The 25,483-nt window shown below is 40.6% G+C and overlaps 1 protein-coding gene across 1 annotated transcript; it reads left to right on the top strand.

The window, feature by feature from the left end:
• Window positions 1-391: 391 nt before the first annotated feature.
• Window positions 392-25,245, top strand: OGA (O-GlcNAcase). The gene is made up of 16 exons (XM_042786349.1): window positions 392-944; window positions 4,752-4,803; window positions 5,100-5,197; window positions 6,421-6,551; window positions 6,919-7,090; window positions 8,104-8,202; window positions 8,411-8,695; window positions 9,240-9,398; window positions 10,699-11,309; window positions 11,710-11,884; window positions 15,424-15,509; window positions 16,377-16,481; window positions 18,000-18,085; window positions 19,026-19,218; window positions 22,069-22,228; window positions 22,981-25,245. Exons 1-16 carry the CDS (start codon window positions 758-760, stop codon window positions 23,115-23,117), a joined length of 2,736 nt encoding a protein of 911 aa, XP_042642283.1. The 5' UTR covers window positions 392-757; the 3' UTR covers window positions 23,118-25,245.
• The last annotated feature ends 238 nt before the right edge of the window (window positions 25,246-25,483 follow it).

The raw sequence follows: 25,483 nt of genomic DNA, 5'->3' as shown, positions 1-25,483 counted from the left end.
AGGTCACGGCTCAAGGGACACTCCCCCCCGCCCCAACTCCGCAGCGGTCCTGCGCAAGCGCACTCGCTCTTCCTCCCGCGCGCGCCATCCCCTGAGGCGCATGCGCAGTGCCGAAGTAAACACAAATTGCCCACCCTCCCCCCCTTCCGGCGCCTCTTCCCTACACAGAGACCAAGGCGCATGCGCACCCGCCTTCCCGCGCCTGCGTGCTGCCCTACTTGCCACCTCCCTCCCCCTCCGGCGCCCGCCGCGCATGCGCTGCGGGCAGGCGCTCGCTCTCTGCGCAGGCGCCCTGGGCAGCCGCGGTCTCGCCGCTCCCCCCCGCCGGGCTCCCGAGCAGGCGCAGTGCGCGGCCTTCCGCGTTCCGCGCATGCGCAGCGGGCGCCCTCCCTCTCCCCCCCCCCCCCCCCCAGCTCCCTGAGGTAACTCCCGCTCCTTAGCCCGTTGTTCCCGCTCCGGCGGCGCGGTCCCGGTAGCGCGGCGGAAGGGGGCTGTTAAGCCGCGGCAGCCCGCCTTCTTCCTCCTCGGCTTCCCGCGGCCGTCTCTCCGCGCGTTCCCAGAGCGGGGCGGCTGCGGGCAGAGCGGTGCGGACCGGTTGGGGCCGGTTCCCCGCGCAGGCGCAGGGCCCCGTAAACAGGAAGCGGCGGCGGCCCGGAGCGGCGGAGACAAAGGGATTGCGGAGAGGGGGAAGGAGAGACTCGGGTTGGCTCGGCTCGGCCCGGCCCAGCGAGCAGGGGTCCTGGCGGCGGGCGGCAGGATGGTGCAGAAGGAGGGGCAGGCGGCGCTGGAGGAGCCCCAAGGCAGCCCCAACCCGGCTGGAGTGCCCGGCGCTCCCTTAGAGCCGCCGGGCGCCGCCGCGGGGCCGGTCCCGGGAGGTGAGGAGACCGACACCGAGACGGAGACCGCGCTGGGTTCCCGCCGCTTCCTCTGCGGCGTCGTCGAAGGTAAGAGCTCTCGGAGGGGGTGTCCGATATCCCTAGGAGAGGCGGGGCACGGAGGGACGGGTCGGTGTTCCGCGGAGGCGGTGAGCACGACGGTATCCCTGGGAGACTGTTTTTTTGGGGTTGTGGTTTTTTTTTTTTTTTTTTGGCGGGGGGGGGGGGGGGAAAGTGAGTGTCGGTATCCGCGGGAGACCGGGGCGGGGGGGACCGGTCCCAGCTGGCGCCGCTGCTCTCCGTCTCCTCCCGCGGCTCGTTGCCCGGAGGAGCCCCCTCTGCGGGGGGAGCTGCGCGGTTCTTGGCCGGAGCTCCCTCCGCTGGAGAGGGCTGGGGCGCGGGGAGGAGCCGCGGCGCCCGGGCGGGGCTGCTGCCCCTGGGGCCTGTGCTGGAAGCTGTTCGCGAGTGCCTTTCGATGGCAGCTGCTCCGCGGGGCGAGGGCAGACCTGGCACTCCCGGCGGGCCCGTGATTCCTAATGGAGGCTGAGGCAGTGCTGGGGCTCGCTTGTAGTACGCGTCTAAAGGGGGGAGGTAGGAGAGAGATAGGGGAGCTACTGTGTGATTATCCCAGCTGTACATGCTCTTCCTGTGTGCCAGAGGCTGGGATTCAGTTTCCTGGGTAGGGAATAGGTGATTCCATAGACATCTGTTCTGGAATTAATATTAAACGCTCCGTGTTTTCTGAAGTGTTGTAGCATCGATTTAATTGCTCTGTAGAATGGTCCTCTTCTGTCTTTTGTCATAGTTGCAGCATTAAAAAGTTTAAATTGTTGAAGAAGCTGCAAAATAAAGGGACTCTCTACATTTCTTAGTAACTACAGAATTTATCCGTGTTTTTGACAGGTCAGAGGGTTGAAAACCAGCAAGAAAAATGGTTTATTCCCAACATAATGGTTGTTTTGGAATTGTTTGAAATTCCTGTGGACTGCTGTTATTCCTGTAACTATAACGAATCTGCAGTAGGAGAACAAAATTATTAACAGATGGAATGGAGAGGGAAGCAGGCAGTTTATCAAAGTCAGTATCTGCCTTGCTTGCAGAATGCCTTTTGTTCATATCTTAAAAGAACATTTGGCTTCTGCTGATGTCACTGAAGTGCACTAGACCCATTAAATACCTTTATTTTTTTGCCCTTACTAGGGCTTACATACAGTCAGCATGGAGAGACATGTCTTTACTTTGTTAGTAGGCTTAATTCTGTGAAGATAGTTGCCAAATTGGAGGCTTTGGAGACAGATAATAGTGAACAGAAATACAGATTGTAACTGCATGCCTTCTCATGTTCCTGCCAATATACCTTGACTATTGATCACCTGTTCATCCACTGTGTAATCAATTTTCTTAGTTACATTGTTGATTGCCTCTGTATATATTTTGATGCAGGTGTTCTTGACTGTATTGTGTGTGAAACAAAGCAAGAAAATGGCCTCTGCCCAATGAGGCAGTCTAACACTAGTTAGGAGTTACCAGTCTAACATTAATGTGTGTAAAGGAAAAAAAGGAACAGGGGAGTATTTAAAAAACAAACAAACAAACAAAAACAAACAAACAAACAAACAAAAAAAAAACCAAAACAACAAACCAAACAAAAAAAACCAACAACAGAAAAACAAAATGTTGTGGTGAATGAGATAAATGGGAATGGGTGAAAACATCTGTCTCTTTAGTGACTCAAGAGAATTATCAGGGTAAGAGAAAAACAGGGGTTAACTTCAGAAGTGTAGATAAATACTTAAACATAGTGCAGTGGTTAACACAGACTAGAGGTATGGTGAGATTAAAGCAGTGAGAGGGAGAGTTTGAATCTTCTGTAGAAAAGTGGAGGCGGGAATTGGCCAAATACTGGGTGTGCACTCTAAGAATGTGAAGATCTTATGACAGATATCAAATTCACTGTTTTGGGGAGTAATAAGATCTAAGAGAGTAGTGGATGCAAAGCTTTGGTGCTCTTGCCTCCAGGATATCCCAGCTTTTAGTGATGGAGAGCATGGTAACTGGGATGAGGTATTTGTCATGATCTGTTGACTCTGTATTAACCTGACACACAGTCTTGAGGGAGTAATACAAAACTGGGTTGATTTTTAGTTAGACTGAAAGATCTAACAACTGTCATCATCTGGTGAGACTAGTAATCTAAGCAATGTGGTGACAGATGGAAAACTATCGCTTTGGATTAGCATGTTGTCTTCAGTTGTATTTAACTGCTCTTTGTTATCTGATTTTCATGTGTTTTTTTTAATAGTAGGCCCCTGCTCTGCTTTAGGCTAGTAGGTCTGAAACAGTAGTATCATAGGTAAAGCACAAGTGTTCTGAACATGTTATGAGACGTGGATGGTATTCATGAGGTATCACAGTAATTAATTCCTTTTGTGGGTGGTTGAGCCTCTTTGGGGCAGCATCAGTCAGAATTAAGTGATGCTAGTGAAAATGAGAAATTTGTTCTATGTGAAATAAACTGGGAGGTTTTCATACCTTCTAACTGCTCTCATTCCTCTGTTTAACTGTCCTCAATTTGTCATTTAGCAGTTTGTGAGGAGTAGTAGTTTCTCAGCTTTGCCGCTTCGTGGTGCCAGTTAGTCTGAGATGACTCTTTGAAAGACTAATTCTTAAAACTTCAGCCTGCCTTAAGCTGCTTAAAAGAGCATTGTTCACATAACAGGTAACTGAAGTACTTGTTAATATATGGAAAATGCTTGAGTTGCATCAGGTTTTAGTTTTGAAAGGTCATAAGAGAGTGGTTTTGACCTCCATCAGACCAGATATTTACAGATTTGCAATGGTGAGTATATGTGGAAATGAAGATATTGTCTACCTTTTGAAACTGGTGTTCTGTGGGCACTTGTGAGCTTTGTGTATTAGGAGCATCATTCATCATTGAGTGGCCATGCTGTTTGAAAATCAGAGCTTAATAAATTTCAGTGTTATTTTAGTCTCTGGTCTTTACACAGACTGCCAAGCTGAAGCTTTGTTTTGAAGTGCCCACTTGTGGTTGAACTGTTTGCACATAGGTCTAAGTGAATTTACTTCACTAAGAGTGCATTGAGAGTGCTTTTTAAAGTATTATGTTTCTAGAATGGAAGGATTAGATTTAAAACCAGAAGCCATTACAATTTCCATGGAATTCCATTACTTTCAATATACACTATTCTAAAACCACTTGTGTAGATGCTTTTATATGATTATTCAAAGGCATAATCTTAGATTGTGAAGATGTGAAAATTGTAAAGTAAAATATCAACTTGCAAGTTAATTTTGACAAGGAGCCTATTAAAATGAATAAAAGCAGCATTTTGTTGACTAACGCATTTTTTTAATTATACATCATCTACCTCGGTATATGTTTATATACACTGTGTGTGTGTTTTATCTATACCACTGGTTAAGCATTTTTGAGCAGATAAATATTGTCTAGTGTCTTCAGTGTTCAAATTACAATCAAACCTATTTTGTAGATGTATAGAGTGATAGTTTAATTAGGTTATGACTGTTCAGTCTGTTCTTATAATAATGCTGACTTGACTTGTCAAGGGCATATGCTCAGGAATACAGTTTGGATTCTGAAAATTAATTGCTTCAGTAGCCAGAATTATAAGACCTTAGATCATAAGAAATGAAATAAATTATAATTGCATTTTAAATTTAGATCACCTTAGATTACACTTTCCTAATGCTGTCTAACTAGACTTTTTTTTCCTTTTTTGCTCTGGGAAGCTTTTGATGAATGTAGCAGAAGAGGAAGAAAATGGTGGGTTACAATATAAAGTTTCATGGAGCAGACATAATCTAACTGGATAATTTTAATCTTGTTTCCCGTAGGATTTTATGGAAGACCTTGGGTTATGGAGCAGAGGAAAGAACTTTTTAGAAGGCAAGTCATGCTTTCTCTTACTGCAGCACATTCCATCGCAATATAATCATAATCTCCCACTTAAGCCTGGAAAGAATTATTGTTCTAACCTAGAGCAACTTTTTGCCTAGTATCTATATTCTTGGAGACTCATATTCATCTTTCCATCTTGCCTAAACCAAATTTGTCCATTATCAGTTGTGCATAGTTATTGTGACTTAATAGTATAACACAATGTTCAATGAAAGAGAAAACAAGTTAGATCAAGTAAAACGCAGGCTATTCTCCCGATGAAGGCTTTTTTCCTATGTTTATAGACTTCAGAAGTGGGGTCTAAATACATACCTGTATGCTCCAAAGGATGACTACAAGCACAGGATGTTCTGGCGAGAAATGTACTCTGTGGAGGAAGCGGGTAATTGCCTTTATTTCTCCTCTGTGTTTTCTATAAATAGACTTTTGAATGAATTGGTCATTGCTACATATGCTTGTGTGCGTTTAATCACAGTAGACATTTCCAAAGGTGAGTGAAGAACTGTTCTTAATACCCTGCAGATGTATTTAGTGGAGCTTTGGTTTTACTTCTTTTAACTCTAACTCTGCAGATGATTTCTAAAACTGCTTTTAAGGCTTTCTTTTACAAGATTTACTTTTTTTTCCAGGGCAAGGTTGCTCAGAATTATTCCTCTGGCTTGAACATCTGGGCCATATTTGGAAGTAGCAATTATTTACTTCAGAAAAGAAAAAAGATTGATGAGCAAATAGCATGCCCTTTTATGTGATTCTTTAAGTGCTTGTATCACTGAAGAGAGTATGGGTTAGAAAAGCAGCTCCTGACTATTTAGTCAGAACATAAAAGACCTCTTCAGACTGGTGTGGGGCTTCTTATCCACTTCTAGCATTTATGGGATCTACAGTGTTTTATTAGCCTGTGGGGATTATCATTTTCCTTGGGTGAGGGGAAAAACTATATTTGCTAGAAATTAAATAATCCTTCTTGGAGGCCACTTTGAATCACTGCAGAAATATGATCTAAAGGATACTGCAAGCTAATTGCCAATAACAACAAAGATTTTTAAATATTCTAAAAATAATTATCTTTATTCATTGTATGGAAGATTAAATATCAGGTTTGTTTCTTAAAGCAACTACTTCTGCACAGTGATGTTAAAAAGCCCTTTTTCCTGTGCCCCAAGCCTCAGTCACATGAATAGTATATGAATCAGTGCCATGCAAGGTGATATTACTACACTGAATTGTCTCTTACTAAATGTGACAAAAGTAGAAACAGTGAGTAATAATTGTAGAACTGTTGATGTGCAATCTGTAAAAACAGACTATATTCACATTCTCCTCACAAAATTGAGATAAAGAGAACTTTTTAAATCTTTAAAAAATCTTAACATTAAAAATAACAGAAGGACAGATGTTATATTCCTTTTTGCACAATTTCTAAGAACTCTCACAAATAATTTGGTGCTTTCTTTGCTCTGTGAGTTTTAGGAAATTCCAGCAAATTATTATTGGTTTTTTTTATCATGATAGAAGAGGCATCTGCGTTTTACAATTTACTTATTGAGATACTTATTTTTTAAAAAATTGTTGAATCTTTCTCCAATATTTGAATTTGATTTCCAGAGCAGCTAATGACTCTAATATCAGCTGCACGAGAACATGAAATAGAGTTCATCTATGCAGTCTCGCCTGGACTTGATATCACTTTCTCCAATCCTAAAGAGGTATCCACATTGAAACGCAAGCTGGACCAGGTAAGTGTGACACAAACATTTACATCTTCTTTGCTCTCTATACTGACCCCTCTCCTTTATCCAAAAGCTATCATAGAGTTGGATTTTTTCCAGCTGTCTGTCCAGTGAGATCAGCTTTGGATTGTTAAAACTGAAACAGATTGTGGGTCTTTAGAGGTCTAATCTTTGAGATAAGCAGAGCAGTGGGTCAGAGACACTCATTGTGAGTAGATGCCAAAGTCTGTCATGCCGCCCTTGCCTTCTCTTCCCCACTCCTGTAGTTTTGCCTTTAAGATAGATTGGTTTTTAAAATTCTATGGTTTTATTTTCAAAAATAAAAAATAAAATTTTTAAAAATTAAACCTTCTTTTGCTCTTGTCTGTATTAGGTTTCCCAGTTTGGCTGCAGATCTTTTGCACTGCTCTTTGATGATATCGATCACAACATGTGTGCAGCAGACAAAGAAGTTTTCAGTTCCTTTGCTCATGCTCAAGTCTCGATCACAAATGAAATTTATCAATATTTAGGAGAACCAGACACATTCCTTTTCTGTCCTACAGGTAAAATGAGATGAATCATTTAGTTCAGCCTGAAAGGAAAGGGGTCTGTTACCTTGCTGGTTTAAAAGTTAATCACTACTTTAAGGAGTATTTTGAGGTTGTTTGAAGAAATTGACTTCTGAAGAAAGGCTCAAGTAATTCAAATACATGGAGAGGTTTTGCTAAATCTAAACATCTCTGAAAGGCTTAATGCCAAGCAAAGAAGGGAGCCTGATAGAATGGTTCATGAAAACTTGAACTGAAAATTAGGGTCTATCTGACTTTTATCAAAATCTTTTTGCTTCTTGATCTGGCTAGCTGTTAATTTCTTTTATTTTTCTTAAAGTAGAGGTACAGCACAGTCTGTGCTCGCTTCTGTCACTGGTACCTGTTTTTAATAAGATTATTGACTTTTACTAGTCATTGAATTGCTTCATTTATTTATTAAAAAATAAGATGACTTGCATTTGAGTCCAATCATTGCTTTTTTAAAATTGTTAACTTCCTCTAATACCTGTAAGAATATTGTAAGGGAAAGAGAATCACTATGTTTAGTGGTGTGGATTGTTCATAGAAAATTCAATTCAGCAGTGTTGTTATCATTGTTAATATGTTTATCCCCTTATACTGTAGTAGTTTGGTTCTGTTGCAAACCTCCTCTTAGAGAGACATATGTTCTGGTGTTAATATCTTTAGGTATTTACACATCATAATCAGTCTTAGGGTTTCTAGTTCTCTTGCATATTGTGTGCTGTAACTTGCCCTTCTGTTTATGGACTTGACTAGTTTTCTTCCTAATTTTGACATTTGAGCAATTGTAAATAAATTCTCTAACTTTTCTTTCTGATCTTTATGCTGAGTATCATTCATAATGTCCTTTTTATTTTATACTTCAGACTTTAATCAAGAAGATTAGTTTCACAGATGATTTTTTTCTCAAATAGTAGTATTCTCTCAATGTGTTCATGGAACAGGTGGCTATGCTGTCACACGTGTGCATCCTTCTAACAGTGACATTCTCTTTTCCTGTGCAGAGTACTGTGGAACTTTCTGTTATCCAAATGTTGCCCAGTCACCATATTTACGGACTGTAGGAGAAAAGCTGCTCCCTGGCATTGAGGTGTTATGGACAGGTAAAAATTGTTTGGTTGTTTTTGTTTATTTGGTGGTTTTGTGGTTTTGTTTGTTTGTTTGTTTGGGGTTTTTTGTTTTTGTTTAATTTGCTGTCGGTGTTTAAAAATTATTTCTCCCAGGTATTTGGTAAAATAAACTGTCCAACATCTTGGGGGTTGAATCTTCAAGTGTATGCAAAAGCCTCTGATTATCCTCTTTCCCTCTTAGGTCCAAAAGTTGTATCCAAAGACATTCCAGTAGAGTCCATCGAAGAAGTTTCTAAGATCATCAGGAGAGCACCAGTTATCTGGGATAACATTCATGCTAATGATTATGATCAAAAGAGGCTTTTTCTTGGGCCTTACAAAGGTCGGTCAACTGAGCTCATCCCTCGACTAAAGGGAGTTCTGACCAATCCAAATTGTGAATTTGAAGCCAATTATGTTGCTATTCACACGCTTGCGACCTGGTACAAGTCTAACATGAATGGAGTGAGAAAAGACGTGGTGATGAGTAAGTATGTGTAACTGTTTGCCGGGATCTATGCTTAACCATACAAGTCATATTGATTTTTCTTTTATGATGATTCTCGCCTTTCCTCATGAACTTTTTTCTTTTTAAGATCACCTGGCATTTTCTATCCCATAAGTAAATGTCAGTTGCTCGAAAGATAATGAGCATCTGGATTGTTTTATTGACTTCCTAGGAAGTATCAGTAGTACATGGTATCAGAGAATTTCTTAGTCTTGAGAAGTATCTGTGGTTGTATAAAAAACACTCTCAGCAAGCAATTTTAGTGCTCGGATTTGATTTCATTGGAATAGAAGCAGTTCAGATCAAAAGAAAAACTGAATGTCTAGTTTCTGCATACTGTTTCTGTGTTGACGTTGATGGTTACCATAGTTTCCCATTTTGTCTAATTAGGATGTAATGCTTTGTCCCTCTTTGAGAAGTAAGGCTGTTATAGAGTTCTTGAATGCCTTATCTAACTTGACTTTTTTTTTTCCTTATTTTAAATGAAACTTGCATGATGACTTTTTAAAACTTGTCTCTCTAGCTGATACTGAAGACAGTACAGTTTCTATCCAGATTAAATTGGAAAATGAAGGGAGTGATGAAGATATTGAAACGGATGTTCTCTATAGTCCACAAATGGCCCTGAAGTTGGCCTTAACGGAATGGTTGCAGGAATTTGGGGTACCTCAGCAATACAGCAGTGAGTCCAATTTGGTATCGTTCTGGGGTTGGTAGAAAAATGAGGTTAAATGTTCAGTATTAGCATTTAGATTAAAATTATTTTACAGGTACTGGCAATTTGTATACTTCTCAGTTGGAAGTATTTTCTGCCTTACTAATAGGGGAAACCTTAAGAAAGAAAGAAAAATGTTTGACATTGTGCAGCATGCCGGTAGTGCCCTGACTGAGCAGCAGAAGCAACCCTGATTTATGAACCTTTGTGATTTCTGATACAAGACAGGAAAGAGCCTGAATCTTGCTAGTCCCAGTTGTTACTAGACTTCCATGGGACCTGAGAGAATAGCAAGAATAGTCTTTTTTTGAAGTGGGTGTTAAATACTTGTAAACATTAGTTCTGGCCCAGAAGAGTCCATTTTCTTCCAGTTGTTTTAAGCTGGCTTTATTTTTCTGAGTTTGTCTGAAGAAACCAGCTGGGTTCCTTCCATTGTTGTACACTTTTCTTGTAGCAATGAGAGTTTGGGATCTGAGGTAAACTCTGGGTTGGTTGGTTTTTTTTGTTTGTTTGTTTTTTCAAATGTGTGTTTGAGGTGGTCAGAGTGCCCTGCTCTGATAACTGGTGGTGGAATGGAAGAACCTCTTTTCCTCCCAACTCTACTCTGATGCAGTTATCCTTTTGAAGTGCTGTAGGGTTTTGCATCTTTCTAAAACTCAACTGCAGCAAAAACATTGGGTGAGGAGTAGTAATTAAGGCATCATCTTCCTCCATTTTCATTGAGTAGTTTAGGTTGGAAGGGACCTTGAGATGTCCTAGTCTAACCACCTTGCTCAAGCAGGGTGAGTTAGAGCAGGTTGCCTAAGACCATGTTCACTCAGATTTTGAATGTCTCCATTTTCTCTATGTTAAAGACATTTTTGCAATTGAAAGATTTAAACATCAGTCCTTTTATTTTGAAGTGTGCTCTATATCTCAATACAACTTTAACAAGTCAGTTGATGCAGAGGAAGAAAAGTTAACTCTTGAGAACTTTTTATTCTGATGGCATAGTCAGAAATGCTGCTGGCAGCACATAATTAACTATTTTTCCTAACGCTTTTCCCATCCTATCTTTGCTTACCAGTTATGTGGCGAGGAAACTTGCAAAAAGCAGAGTCAGTAGTTACGAGTTACAATGACAGAAGTGAACAGGCAAAGTATCAAAAGGAAGCTGCACTGATCGTATGTCATGGCAGCAGAAGCATTTATGATGTGCAGAAGTTGTTGATTTGAATGTTGGTTGGCAGATACTGAAAACTCTAAACTTGTTTCTTCTTATTCTCAGGTAGGCAAGTGGCCCACAGTGGTGCTAAAACTACTGTAGGGGATGTAGGGCCTCTGGTGGCACCATCCTCTTTAAGTGCAGCAACTGTGGTTACCACAGTTTACCAAGAACCCATCATGAGTCAGGGGACAGCGCTGAGCAGTGAGTCACCAGCCTTGGTAAAGGAGGAAGAGAAGAAACAGTCTGATGAGGAACCAATGGACATGGTGGTGGAAAAACAAGATGACTCAGACAAGAATGCTAATCAGATACTGACAGATATTGCTGAAGCCAAGATGGCAGAGGAGTTGAAGCCAATGGATACCGATAAGGAGAGCATTGCTGAATCAAAGTCCCCAGAGATGTCTATGCAGGAAGACTCTGGTAGTGATATTGCCCCTATGCAGACTGATGAGCAAATTAACAAAGAACAGTTTGTGCCCGGGCCAAATGAAAAGCCTCTCTACACAGTAGAACCAGTGACTTTAGAGGACTTGCAGCTTCTTGCTGACTTGTTTTACCTTCCTTATGAACATGGGCCCAAAGGTGCACAGATGCTGAGAGAATTCCAGTGGCTCAGAGCAAATAGCAGTGTTGTCAGTGTTAATTGCAAAGGAAAGGATGCTGAAAAAGTGAGTGTGAATCTTGTTTCTCTCCTTTTAAATCAAAATCCTGATCAATGTTATCTGTTGTCTGTAATAGAGGCGGGTGTTCGAATTCCTAGGACCTGGAGGGTAGTGTATAACTAACCACAGGTCACAGGAGTTTTAATTCCTCCAGGGAAGTCTATTGTTTTAAGCCCTGTAGTGCTGTTTAGCTATGAAGTCAGTCTGGTGTCGGCATTTGACCAGTGATCCCTGTACGGCCTTGCTTCTAACAGCCATAGAGAACATCTGTGATTCATGTGTGGTGTGGTAGTCCATGCTGCTAAAATAAAGTAATGAATTATATAGCCTTCCTCCATATTCAGAGTACCTCTTCCCCACTAGAAGCCTGCGTTTGATCACGTGGATCTTTTGCCTCTGTTCATAGATAGAAGAGTGGCGTAACCGAGCAGCCAAGTTTGAAGAGATGTGCAGCTTGGTGATGGGGATGTTCACTCGCCTCTCCAATTGTGCCAACAGGACAATCCTTTATGACATGTACTCCTACGTCTGGGATATCAAGAGTATTATGTCAATGGTGAAATCTTTTGTGCAGTGGTTAGGTAGGTGCATTGGGAGCCATTATAATCCCAGATAGTGTATTTTTTCTTTTGTTTTTAATTAGCCCACGGGGAAAACAAAGTAGTAGGCAAATGTGGTTTTTTGGACATGGGTCTTGCTTGACCCTGTTTTAGGGGTTTTCTTGTCTTGCTATTTGAAACCATGATTGCTGTGAATTTGCTTTGGTATTATAAGTGAAGTCTGCAGGATGCTTAAGATTGGAGACCTTGATTTTCTTCTTGGGCTAATGAAACTTGAATCTCATCTGACACGTAAGTGTTGACTTTAACTTACTCTTGACTGAATGCACACTGGACTATGCCATGTAACTCCTCAGATACCCTGGGGTACGATTGGAAATGACACTACGAAATGTGACCACATCAGCCATCTGCTGCTTGCTCTGTCTTGATAACATTATTGCTGTCTTCAACAGAACAATTGCAGAAGCGACCTTTCAATGGGCCTGGCCAAGAGGAAGCCGATCCTCCCAGCCCTGTGCGCATGCGAGCTTTAGCATAAGGCTATTCTGGTGCAAATAATTTCCTTTAAACACTTTCCAAATTGCTGATTTTTTTTTTGTTGTTGTTGCTGTTAATTTTATTTTTTTGGTAATGGGCGGAAATTGTGAAGCTCTCTAGACAGATTTAGTCTGAGACTTAAACTGATCTTGAAATAGTTTGGTTTTGTTTTTTGTTTTTTTTTTTTTTTTTTTTTTCCTTTAATGTGTGGCATTTTGGTTTCTACTTTTTTTTTTTTTTTTTTTTTTTTTCCTCCCTGAAAGATTTTTGGGGGATCCTAAGTTGGCAGATAGCACCAGCATGGCCTGGGTAATTCGAGTGACCTCATTTCACTTTCAGGTTTCAATCCAACTGTAAGGAATATGCTGTGGACTTGCTTGACATACACAGCAGGCAGCAAAGCTGATGGTCTCACGTCACGCTTTTTGTAGCTGTCACAAACCTCACAGTGGTTAACCATTACACAACCTTGGTCTAGTCCTGGTGTTTGGATTGCCTTTAAATGATACTCATGAAGCACTGTCAGGTTTAAGCAGGGAAAGAGAAGACCTGTTAAGTCATCAAATCAGTCCATGCTCAACAACTTCCTGTGTTTTGTGCTTATTAAATATCTGATCCCTATAGGTATGGTTGATATAGAAAAAAAGCTTCTAAGACTGCCTTCTGCAAAGTACAGAGGGAAAAACTCTGCACCACTGTAGTATGTTCACATCTCTGCCTAATGCTATTTAAAAGCTTTAGTTTGTGAATTTTTAAGACCACTGTAACACAACTCCCCCAGCTTTACTATTGCTGTATGTTGACCTTTAGCTACCAAGAATGCTCTCTTTTTGATAACTTAATCTGTTTAAAACTCCAGGCCAAAGCTCTATAAAGAGAACAGTGAATCTTGTAACCTCTAAAGATTGAGGGCCCAGTTTAAGACTGCGTTTCAGAATTATCAGATTACCTACTGATTTTAGCTGAAATTGTCTTCAGTTTTCAATGTCCCTATAAAGTTGGGTTCCAGTCTTCAAATGCATCAAATGCTTGGAATAGTTCACATTAGTAGCCAACTTTGTAAATACTAGCTCTGTTAAGCTTTGGCACTGTTCTATTCCAGTACTCAAACTGGCATTAGATAGTTGAAAAATAAGAATTTTTGGTATCTGCAGTTTAATACTCTTATAGTAACAGTACCTCTGTGAGAGGGGATGTTTTTGTCTTCGGCTTGCATTTTATCACTAGTGTAAATACATATAAAGCAAAGGTCTTTGATAAAATACATAATGTAAGTACTTTACAAATCCAAACAAATTAGCGTTCACAACGGTGTGCTCAATGGTCCACTGAATGTTCACTTTCTTCACCTCTCCTTCCAAGTCCAGCTAGCATTCAGTCCCTTAAATTAGTGTGGCTGTACAGTACTATGGATTACTAATGACTTCTATTGTCTTCTTCCCCATTGTGTACAGATGGGAGAATCCTCAGCACAAGTTTCTACTGCTATTGGATGGACAGCGCCAGATGTTCACAGCGCGTCGTCATTAATTTATTAAAATGGAAAGGTTTTGTCTGTGAGGCAGCTCAGATAGATTAGAAGTGCAATAGGCATGAGCTGAAGTCACATTTGCGCAGCGACTAAGGCATTAACTATGTTTTTCATTTATACAGCTCTTCATTCACGCAGCTCTTTACTGTAATAATTGGAAGTGCTAGTTAAGTTGTAGTCTCAAAGGACAGACAAATACTGTCTTCCAAGTTACTGACTAAATCTCCTTGTGACGGGTATCTTTGTATGTAAGAATTTTAAAACATGGGAGTAAACCAAATTCAAATTCTGATGCTTGGATTGCTTCTGAAATTTACCATACTTTAGGGTAGTTTGAATTTAACATATATTCTTAAACTCTCATAAATGTCAAACTTGGCACACTTTGGGACTCTCTGACTAGCACAACATACTTGTCTGTACTGATCTGAGACTGTTACTTGAACAGGAGGTAGATTGCTGTCCACAAAAGGAAAAGAGTATTTGCGCTGCTCATCTTGTCAGAAAACGAGGCGGGTAATTGAAATCTCCAGTCCAGATACCCCTTTTTTTTTTTTTTTTTTTTTTTTTTTTTTTTTTCTCCCTTTTCTTCTCCAGAGTTGTCATTTATGTTAGTTGGTGAAGGCTGTGGTGCCTTGCTGGCAGAACAGTATTAAAAGTCAAACAGCTAATGGTAGTTTTCTAAAGCAAGCGTAAACTAAAGCTGAGCGCTTCAGTGGGCCTGCTACGCTTGAGGAGGAAAAAGATCAAGATGCTAGAAAGCAAAGCTGGTGTTATCTGTGGCCAACAGGGTGTACTAGATAAATTGTGAGTTAATTCCAGTTAACACTACTTAGCTTTTTAATGTGCCAGCAGCATTGTGAAGGTATGGCCTAGATTATGTAAATCTGTGTAGTCTCTTGCAAGAATACTGTTTTGTGTAACTGTCCTGGCTGCCTGAACTGTTCCAAACTGTTTGCATATATTGCCAGTCCTGGTTTTCTGACAAGATTAGAAACAATCATTACTAAAATGTGACTTCAGAGAGGTCCATTTTTTTTCAAGGGGCTGTGATAATGGCATTTGTTTGGTCTAAAATTTAAGATAATACCTATTGAGCCACGTAGCTTCCAAGAAGTCATCTTTTCATAGACGAAATTGATGTTTCTTCCACAAATATATAAAAAAATAAAATGTCCTGGAAGCTTACATAATTGTGCATGGCACCATTCTTGTGCCTTCTGGTCTGGTATTGAGGTGTGTTGGCTGTATCACCTCACCTGCTTTTAGACTAGTCTGTTTCAGGTAATCAAAAATTTGGAATACCGCATTTAGTGCGCGAGCACAAGATCTTTATAAATCATACATTATTACAGCCTCCCCCCAAGCCCTGGATTCTAGCTCAGTTAGAGAGCTTTTTCCACAAGTGTGTGTTAGCTTTTTGGACATGTTAGACACCCAGGAAATCCCCCTTCTCGTAACATTCTCCGCTTGGATCTGATCTCAACAGGGTGTCGTAGTCAATCTTCAGCACAGTTCTTAAGTGGAGACCAAGAACCCTGGGCCTTTAGAGGTGGTCTAGCAGGAGAGTTCCAGGTATCAATATGACTTCACAACTGAATGACATTTTCTTTGTTTTATGAGAAACCTTTTGTTGCACATCAGAGGTCTGGAAGGATTGGTCTGCCGAAGGCTTTCTGGTCCAAAGCCCATTAGCCTTACAGCTTGGTTTAAAATAATTTTCCTCCCCTTTCTACAGTAATTTCTCAAGGAGATGCTGCCTGTCCCACGCGCATGCGAAGCGCAGCGGCTTTAGTTGTACATTTCACATTGTTTCTTTGCAGGTCGCACAGCATTTTTATCTGCGCCCGCAATTGCACAATGCGCGCATGCTTGTCTGCCGATGGGAATTCCATGAGCAAAAGAGATAGCCGTCCAAATTTTCGTTCCTCTCTAAATAAAGCTGTAATGCGCTTTGTTGCATATATTTCAATTGGCAAATATTCTTAAATCACTGTTTATACCATGTTCAGATTTGTTCATGGATTTTTCAGGCGCTATACTTTTCCCCCCTCACAGGTGCTCTGCGCGCAGCAAATTGAATCAGCGCATTGCTTTTGGGATAAAGCGTCTCCTCTGGCCAGTTAACCCTCTTCAGACCAAACCTTTCCTCCTGACATTCTGTGTTCTTATACAGAGACAGTGTAGATATGATTGATAAAACGTATTTTAGAGCAGATAAGGTTAACAGACTCTTAATGTGCTGTTTCAATTGCATATTTTAAAACACCAATTGGATATTTTCTATTCAAATAAGGTCTTTGCATTTGTAAAGCATACCAACCCCACCTTCTTCTGGGGTGCCTGCAAGTAGCAAATGTTAATTTGGGAGTCTGCAGTGCACGCCCAAGCATGATGGGTTTTGTTGTTCATACAGTCATATTGAGTATTTTGTTTTCACAGCGTTTGCTGCCTATTGATGGGGCAAATGACCTCTTTTTTCAACCGCCTCCATTAACACCCACGTCCAAAGTATACACCATACGACCCTACTTTCCTAAAGATGAGGTAACTGCTTTTGATACTTATCCATGTTGTTAGTAATATGTTTACTTTTGTGGCAACACTGGTTACTTCCGAGTCCCTTCATCCCCTAAAGAAACAGATGTCCCAGTATCTTGCACAAGGCACAAATGCATCTCACAGGAAAACTGAGGTTAAGTGACTTGCCTGTGGTTCAGCAATGTGCTGTGCAATAGTACCAGTATACCCGCATCTTAATTCCCAGTCTTCTACCAAACCACCTTTTTAAGTCTTGAGTGCCTTCCCTGTTTCTGAAAGGCAAGTTAAAATTGTTTGCTGCTGGAAGAGGAATATTTGCAGTGAGAACACATGCAGTGGCTTAACCTTAGGGGAGTGCGTATACTTGTTCACTCAGTAATTATTGGGGTAACTGCAGGTATTTTGAGAGCTATATGGGCAGAATGTTGATATTGTGTCTCAAAATGTAGTTATAAAATGTGATGATACTTCAGCCATTCTTACTGGTTTAATTACAGTTGTAAACATTTCGGTCTGGTTTTAAAGGGATTGTTGTCAAATTTGTTTTGGAGTGTTTGATACTTGCAACAAGGAATTTCATATTAATCATTATCAATTAGATGGTTGTTCCTCCCCCCTTCCTTTTTTTTTTTTTTTTTTTTTTAACACTCTGTGGATGCAGTTTAAACACTGTAAGGACTTAAGGACTGAACTTTGCATTTGTCTCCTCGTTGAGATGTAACATGTTTCCTTTGAAGCATAAGTATTTATGTTGAGTTTGCAGCAGCTCAAGTTAATCCTGACTTTGAAGCCAGCCAGACAGGGCAGGTCCTTTACCTCCTAATTTTAGGCTCTGTCCTGTGCTGTTCTCAGGGGTAGTAAAGCAGCCTTTTCCATACTGCAGTGCAGCACTGTACCTAAGCTGGTTTGTTCCTTTGTCGGCAATGGAATTGATATTTCTAAGATGCCTAAATGATTGATGATGCAGCTAAACATGCAGTCATAAAGACTATTTCTGCTGAGGAGGAGTTCCCTTTTTATGAAGGGAGTCTGGAAACACGTCAAATGCAAAACTGTTTAGTTGAAAAGTGTAAAGTTTCTTATCTAAAGTGTGACTGATAAAAGTTTAGTCTTTAAAGAGATTCAGCTGAAAGCCTTTTAACCGGCAGAAAGTCAGGCTGTGTCCGTCCTTCACAGTGGTTAAATTGTTGCACTTGAGCATTGGAAGTTTTGAAAAGGGATTTTGTAGCAAGGGTGTTGATATTCACTGAGTGTTTGGTAAGTAACTCTGGGATTAATCTTGTGCTGTTACAACATACAAAGAGGTTAACCCTCCAGCTTTTCCTTCCCAGCTGTCGAATCGGCAACTTTGAGTTACTTTGCTGGGGGGTGATACATTGTTTCTCATAGATGGTTACTCTTGTTCTCTGTAACTTAAGTGCATGTCAGTACTAGTTTACAGTGGAGCTGTTTATGAAATCTCAGCAACTTTGTTTCAGGCTTTTGAATGCAACTAACTTGAAATCATCTCTTCCCTCCTCTTAGGCATCTGTGTATAAGATCTGCAGAGAGATGTATGCCGATGGAGCTGATCAACCTTTCCATAGTTTACCGGATTTAATTGGAGACAAGTATGTATGAGGAATGAATGACCTAGAGATGGTTCGGAAGAATGAAGTCCCGATACTGTATTTAATTTGCATTTTTAAGTGTGTGTGTGTGAAGAATACAAAGAGCATTTGGGCCTTAGGAAATTGGGGGTTTGGTTTCTTAAAGATACCATTGACAGTTATGTCTCAGTTTATGCTCTGGTCACCTGTTGTGAGCTGTTGTTAACTGAAACCTCTGTATTAGGAAACCCGTGCATCATAGTATCATTATTTCAGATTTTGTGAAAGTATATCATGTGAGTGTTCACAGATGGTAGTTACCCTCTAGTATTTTTTTATCAACCTAATGTAGTTCTTCAGGTAATAGAAATCTTTTTGAGGACCAATCTCCCAGCTAACTGCCTTGAGTTTTTTCTGAAATACCTGTGCCAACTTTTAAAAAGAATAAGCAATGACAAGTGAGATGAAGGTTTTTTTTTTAAAAAAAAAAAAAAGACATTAGATCTGAGCTGTAAAATGAGCTTCTTTGAGTATTGTTTCTACTTCTCAAGTGTTTAATTTAGATAGAACTTCGTAAAGAGGCTGCTCTGTGAGCGATAGGAAGGCAGTTAAGAAAGAGTGTGTAAGTGGTATCAAAAAACACCAAAAAGAGAAGACAGAAGAACTAGGAGGTAATGGCAGCAGAGAAACTGAGGGCAGAAGGTGAAGTAAGTTTGTGTCTCTAGTGAGTCAGAACAACAATGTGTATAAAATTAAATTCTGGGATCCTGAGGTGCAGATGTTGCTCATAGCAGAGTTTTGACAGCTGATCAGTCTGTTAATGCTTTGTAGGAACTAAATCCGTGACTGGAGGACTCTGTCACTTCTTTCGATGACCCTAGAGTCTCTTCCAGAATACCTGAAGAGCATACTTGTTCAAACTGACCTTCTTTTGACTGAATTTGGACATTTCTTTCTGCAGGTTAGTAGGAGGTCTACTCACCCTCAGCCTGGATTACTGCTTCGTCTTAGAAGATGAGGATGGCATATGTGGCTATGCTTTGGGAACGGTTGATGTGACTCCTTTCATTAAAAAATGCAAAATGTCTTGGATCCCTTTCATGCAAGAAAAATATACTAAACCAAATAGTGACAAGGAGCTGTCTGAGGCAGAGGTTGGTATAGCCCATGAGATCAGAAGTGCATGCTGAACTCTCTTTCCAAAGCAGGTGTTTGTTTTTCTTTTGCATTTTGAGCTTCCATGTGATTCAGTTTTTGTGCCTTTCTGAATTTTTTTATGAGCACAGGATCTGACATCTTAAAAGGTGATGGTAAAATTATTCATTGCCAGTCAGATACAGCTGTGTATTGCAATACACCCACGAGGTGTACTTTAGTAGTAATCAATGCAGTAAATGTAAGCCATCTTAATCTAGAGAAAAATATATTTTGAGAATAAAGGATTGCTTCTGCTCTTTTCCCCTGCAAAAGTAGAAATCAGCTTCCCCATGCTGCAGGTAAGGCTAACCTCTGATAGTCACATCAGTTTAAGTATGGAAAACAGAACACTTGGTTTTGATGTTAAAGTCTGAGCTATTTGCGGAGTGTGACAGCTGTAAATGGTACAAAACAATATCTCACCTTTAGCAAGTGCTAAAAATCGGTATCTTGAATTGCTTTTGGAAGAAATTAGGAAAACAGTGTCACTGACTGTCAGAGAGTGAAAAGTTCTAGCTGGTGCACTCTTGTCAAGGAAAGAAAAGCATTTAATACAAAGAGGTGCTGATCCACACTTGCAGGTGTGGACAAAGCTGTAGCAAAGGCCTGCCCAGAAGCACCACTTCGCAGCCTTTTCCCTTCCTTCTCAAAAGGGAAAGAATACTTTCCAGAAAGTATTCTCCAGCAAGTTGTCTGAATACAAAGGCTGGTGTCAGACTGGTGGGCCTCCTGAGGGAATCCCTGGCTGGTTAGGGCAGGGCAAAAAAAATAAAACTAAAACCCACCAGCCTTGCAGCAAATATCAGTGCTCTGGGGCAGGTGTGATCAGAAGGTACTTTGATAGCTCCGCTACTACTTTTGAAGTGGAGCTAATTCTGCAGTTTGTAGGTTCTGTGACTTGATTCTTCTACAGTGCTGTGCTTTCAACTGTATATATAAATCCAGATTTTGAAGCAAAGCTCATATGTATAAAGATACCAGATACTAAACACAGCAAAGCTGTAGTGGGTACAGTAAAGGAAAAGAGACTTTGATTTCCAGAAGTTTAAAGCCAAACTTCAGAGAGAAAGCAGGAGGTATTTTGTGCGGATAAACTAGCTTTTCCGTTGAGATGTTTAAGAAGACTTCTTTGCTGTTGTTACATTACCCCAAGATTTCTGCTGCTGGTACAGTATCTTGGGGAAAAAGACTATATCTTTTCTCAAGACTGTGAGTTTGCGGGATGTTCCTTGGAGTACAGAGGAGCTTGTGGTACTTTTCTATTGAGACAGATGCTGTGGGGTTTTATCCATTTAGCCTTTTGACATTATAAAGGAATGTAGAGAATGTTTGATAGTTGCTTAGAAGCCATTGTCACTGAATATCAGGTAGGAAAAGTTTGGGTTTTTTTCTCAGAATAAGATTGATTTGGTTTCCTTTACAGACTTTTTACCTCTTGATAACCTCAGTCTCCAATTTGAAAACATCCCTTTCTATACTTCAAATTGTTGACTCCTAATACAGTTTAGTTGTTCTCTAGTTTACTTAAATACATCTTGAGCCGCAAACTTCATGGGATAAATAAAATCTTTTGTTTCACAAAAGAAAAATCCAGTCCTCTGACTATTGTGTCATACTGTTGTGAGCCTGTCTTGCAGTTTGTCTAGATTCCTGGCAGGAAAGTTTACCTGGTATCTGCTTTTCCCGAGACTAGTGATTATTGATCACAACAGATGAATGCATCCTGCCTCTAACTGCTCCTTAGCCCCACCAGTACCCTACTCCTTGATAACCTGCTTTACCACTTGTAGTGCTTCTGTGGTTGGAAGAAACAGGTATTACCTTTGCTTTGGTACTTGAAACCAGCATAGCCAGCTTTGAATACGTTCTGTGGGATTGTGCCTGTTACAGCTGTGATAAAGAAAAGTCCAGAAGAACAGGCATGGTTCTGAACCTGAAGTAGCTCAACAAAGTTGAAGTAGTAACTTTGAACCAAGACTCTCCCTGCAAGAGTTTGGGAGATGGCAGTTTATAGATTTGAGGGGATAGCATTTAAACTTGACTTGAAAATAAATAAATAAAGCGGGGATTGTTAATGCTATGTGTCCGTGTGCAATGAAGTCCTAGTCTGGGTTGTTATGACAATGGCTTTCAGCTATACAGAAACTTAAGTTAGGTGGCTTGTTTACTTGAGCCAGTGTTCCTAAAAGTTTTAAAATTCAGTAACCAACAGAGGGAATAGCTTGACTATATTTCAGATTTGCCTTTGTCTACTTCTGTGTTACCTCATTTAATTGTTCCATTTCCATCGGTTGCATGAAGTTAACATCTGATGTCATATTCCCAAAGACCTTCCTGGGTGATTGCAATGGTATTTAGTGATCAAGAGCATCCTTTAGTCATCAACAAGACTTACTTCAAGCTAGAGATAAATTTGCCTTTGTTGGGGCAAGTAGTCTGAGATAATTGTGTGGACATTAGAGATGTTTCCAGGCTGCTGTGAACCACAGAATACATGTGCTGTGTGTGCACAGACTGTTGGTTATGGTTTGGCTTATGGGTGTTCTCACTTGAAGTGTGGGTCACTGACAAGCAGTGCAAAGGGTCTTGCATTCCTCCTTTGGTGGTCTGAGAAGCTTATCTAGCCTGCCTTTTTATCCAGAGTACAGAGAGCAACTCAGCAGGTAAGGAACAAAGTGACCAGCAGAGGTGTAGTTGAAAAGCATGCTGATTTGGAGGTACACTCCATGAGCAAAGCAGCTTCCCTTAATAAACGTGAATGAAAAGCTGGATAATGATTAAGTGTCTGCTTCCCATGTTCTTTTCAGAAAATAATGCTAAGCTTCCATGAAGAGCAAGAAGTATTGCCAGAATCATTCCTTGCCAACTTCCCATCATTGATAAAGATTGATATCCACAAAAAAGTGACAGATCCAAGCGTGGCCAAAAGTATGATGGCCTGCCTGCTCTCTTCTCTAAAGGCTAATGGTAAGCTTCTTGCACTCAAAATTCCTTATTCCCTAATTATGTGTTGGTTCCAGGGTGCAATGCAAACTTGAGATAATTATATTAACAAACTGTATTTGCATGTCAGCCTGAGATACTCAATTCCTACCATAGCTGGCACTGTAGATTTAGGTAAATAATTAAAAAAGCTTTCAGATAGCTAACTTCTGCTGCTGTCTTCTCTAAAATGTCACTTTAGCCATTATCTTGCAAATTAGAAAATAGGAAGAACTGAGGGAGCAATTTGGCGATAAAAGCACATGTTTTTACATCTTGAACAATGCACAAATGTTTATTTCCCCTGCTGGCATTGGTAATGATGCTTTTTCTTATGTGTGGCAGTGTGCACTGATGGGTAATTGCCAAAACCTTCAATATGGGGAAGTACTTGGCTGTCTGCCGTACTGCGCACCTGAGAGTCACAGTTCCTTTGCATGATTTGGTGCCCTCTTCTAGTCCTATTTTCTGAGCCAATGTCAGAGTTTCAGGATGCTTTCATGTGAAATAAAAGGTGTGCACAGGGTTTGTTCAGACCAACAAGATGTCAGCAATGTGCAGTCCCTTTAAGGGATGGTCAGCTGTGCTGCCATAAATCTGGTCTTTTTTGGGCACTATACTCGGAAGTGGATCACTGGGTTTAAATGTTAAAATGGGTGGGAACTCTAGTAATATTTGCTGTCTGTGCTTTTTACAGTAACTCTTCTCTTAGAGCGTTTTGTTTCTTTCTTCTTCAGGCTCCCGTGGGGCTTTTTGTGAAGTGAGACCAGATGATAAAAGAATCCTGGAATTCTACAGCAAGCTGGGTTGTTTTGAAATTGCTAAAATGGAAGGATTTCCAAAGGATGTTGTTATCCTTGGAAGAAGCCTGTGAAGTGCTTGACAGTGAACTGTTCCAGTACTGTAGTCCCTTAACAGCTGGGCAGGTAGTGGTGGGGATCTTCATATGGTCTAGCTGCACAAAGCCAGCAATAAGCCAGCTTGGTAGAAGGGGCTATGTGAAAATCACCCATCACGCATTCAGACTAATTTGTTGGAAGAGGATAATGCTGCTGAAAACACTGTTTTAACAAAGAGAAACCTTGTCCTCTCCTGGTCCTGTGTGAAGTGCCAAGGAATCTTGCATGGGCTATAGCTTCTTGGAGGAATCCCTCTCAATTGGTGCTGCGGTTAACAACAGTTCTCTGCATTCACATGTCAACAGAAAAGTGGTCTCTGTCAGAAGTATCTATAAAAATACAGGGTTTTTCTCTGTCTTAGAGCAGGATGTGCAACTGGAAGTTGCATGAGTGGGAGGGATTGCTTGTGTCAATCAGCAAATTTAAAGATAAGTAGCTACAGTTCTATTTTTGACTATCTTTATGCTTGTTGATAAAGCAATGACCCGTTGTCACTTCTAATGACCATTGGTTCAAGCTTTGTGCTTTGTTAGGGACAAATGTGCAGTGGTCTGTGGCAGAAGTCACTTAATGACAAACTTGTAAATTTTAGTGTATATAAACCTAGCCGTATGCTGACTAACTTTTTGTTTACCAGTTTTTGTAACTTTTTCTTTTGAAAAGTGAAATGGTATAGGTCCAAGATGGCACTTTTGAATAATCTAAAACCACAATGGAGAATGAACCTGTCCTCAGCACTGACTTTTCTTACTGTGCCTCATATCCAGGGCTAGAAACTGTCCATCTTGGGTAAGGGGAGCAGATCTCAAATGATCCTTCAGGCGGCAGTTTGTCACTGCTTGAGGTGGTCATCATTCTCCTGGGACTGAAACAGCAATTCACAGGGTGATCTGCTGAACCCATTAATTTCGGTAACATTCTCATGGGGTTGTGGATGAAAGACGGTGAGAGGGAGAGAGCTGGCCCCACAGCTGGGATTTGTCCTTGGAACAGTCATCATGTTTCAAAGCCTGTTCATACTAGTTTGATTAAATCAGGGTCTTCAAGTCCTGCACATTTGTATCAAATAACTTTTCTATAAGAAATGCCACAATAAGCACATTTTTACACATTATTTAAATGGTTACTTACTTTTAAATGTTCCAAGAGTTTAATGTTTTTACCCAGGACTGACATGTGTGGCTATGGGATGGAATCAGTGTGCTATGGGATCTGGTAGTGAGATCATTTATGAAATTGGTATTTCACAGAAGTCCCAGTGTCCCACATACATAATTGGCCAGTGGTATACACCTTGCAGTAGTACCTTGCTTCTTTCACTTGCTGCCATCAGCTGTCTTTTATCTTATTTTTTTATTTTCCTGGGTTTTTTTCAGTGGTGTGCAAAGAAATTTCAGTTCCTTTTACAAGCCTCCAGCTGCATAGAAGTTAGGCAACCTATAATGAATGGCATTGACTGCAGTAATGTTGTCTGCAGCCTGTAAGGAGATGCTGTGTTTGGCCTGGAATGGTCACATGCAGGATGTTTGTTCTTTTTTTCCTTTGCAGAATGTGAACAATTTTTTAATACGGTAGCGAAGTATTTAAGTTGAAACAAGTTCATTTCATTTTTTAGAAAGAGGTACGGGGTTGTGCTATGGGGTTTCATGTAAGTCAGAGCTGAATGCCACTAGTTTTTATACAGCTTTGAGTGCATGTTGAGTAGCTGATACCTTGATTTATCAGGTGGGAGAGTTTTGTTTCTTCATGGATACCAGAGTCAGCTTACTTTATCTGGATGCATAACATTGCAGCATAGGATGCTTGTGGCCTTATTTCTTGACTTTCAAGGAGTTGCCACATTTTCTCTTCCTATGACTTTGTTATTATTATAGAAGTTAATTGTATAAGCCTATGGAATGTCAGGCCAATACCATCATTCTAGGATTGTAAAGTGATATGTTGACATATCTTTCATGGTTATGAATTTTCATTAAGGTTGGAATGCCACTTTCATTAATCTGTTTTTAGATCAACAGTATCTGTAGCAGAAAAAAGCAACCTGTAAAATTGTATTTGAAGACCATGCGAGAAATAGAATAAAAATTGAGAAGTGAATGTAAATAAGAAATTTGTGTTTTGTGTGTGAGGTTCTAGAGCTGGAAGTGTTCACCGGTGTATGTTACATCATGCTGTATGTGTTGGATGCCCTCTGGATCAGCTGGTAGAGAAACTTGTCTCTGGTTTTGGTGGTGGCAGTGTGTTGTATGGCAGATGCTTTTCTGTGCTGATGCTTTTTAGAGACACATATTCAGTGAGCCTTCAGAAGTACTCACCCCAAAGATTTTTGGGGTGGCAGTGA

Source organism: Tyto alba, unplaced genomic scaffold, assembly GCF_018691265.1.
Source record: "Tyto alba isolate M040663 unplaced genomic scaffold, T.alba_DEE_v4.0 Super-Scaffold_1, whole genome shotgun sequence".
In the NCBI taxonomy this organism is placed as follows: Eukaryota; Metazoa; Chordata; class Aves; order Strigiformes; family Tytonidae; genus Tyto; species Tyto alba.
This window is presented reverse-complemented; position numbering and strand designations above follow the sequence as displayed.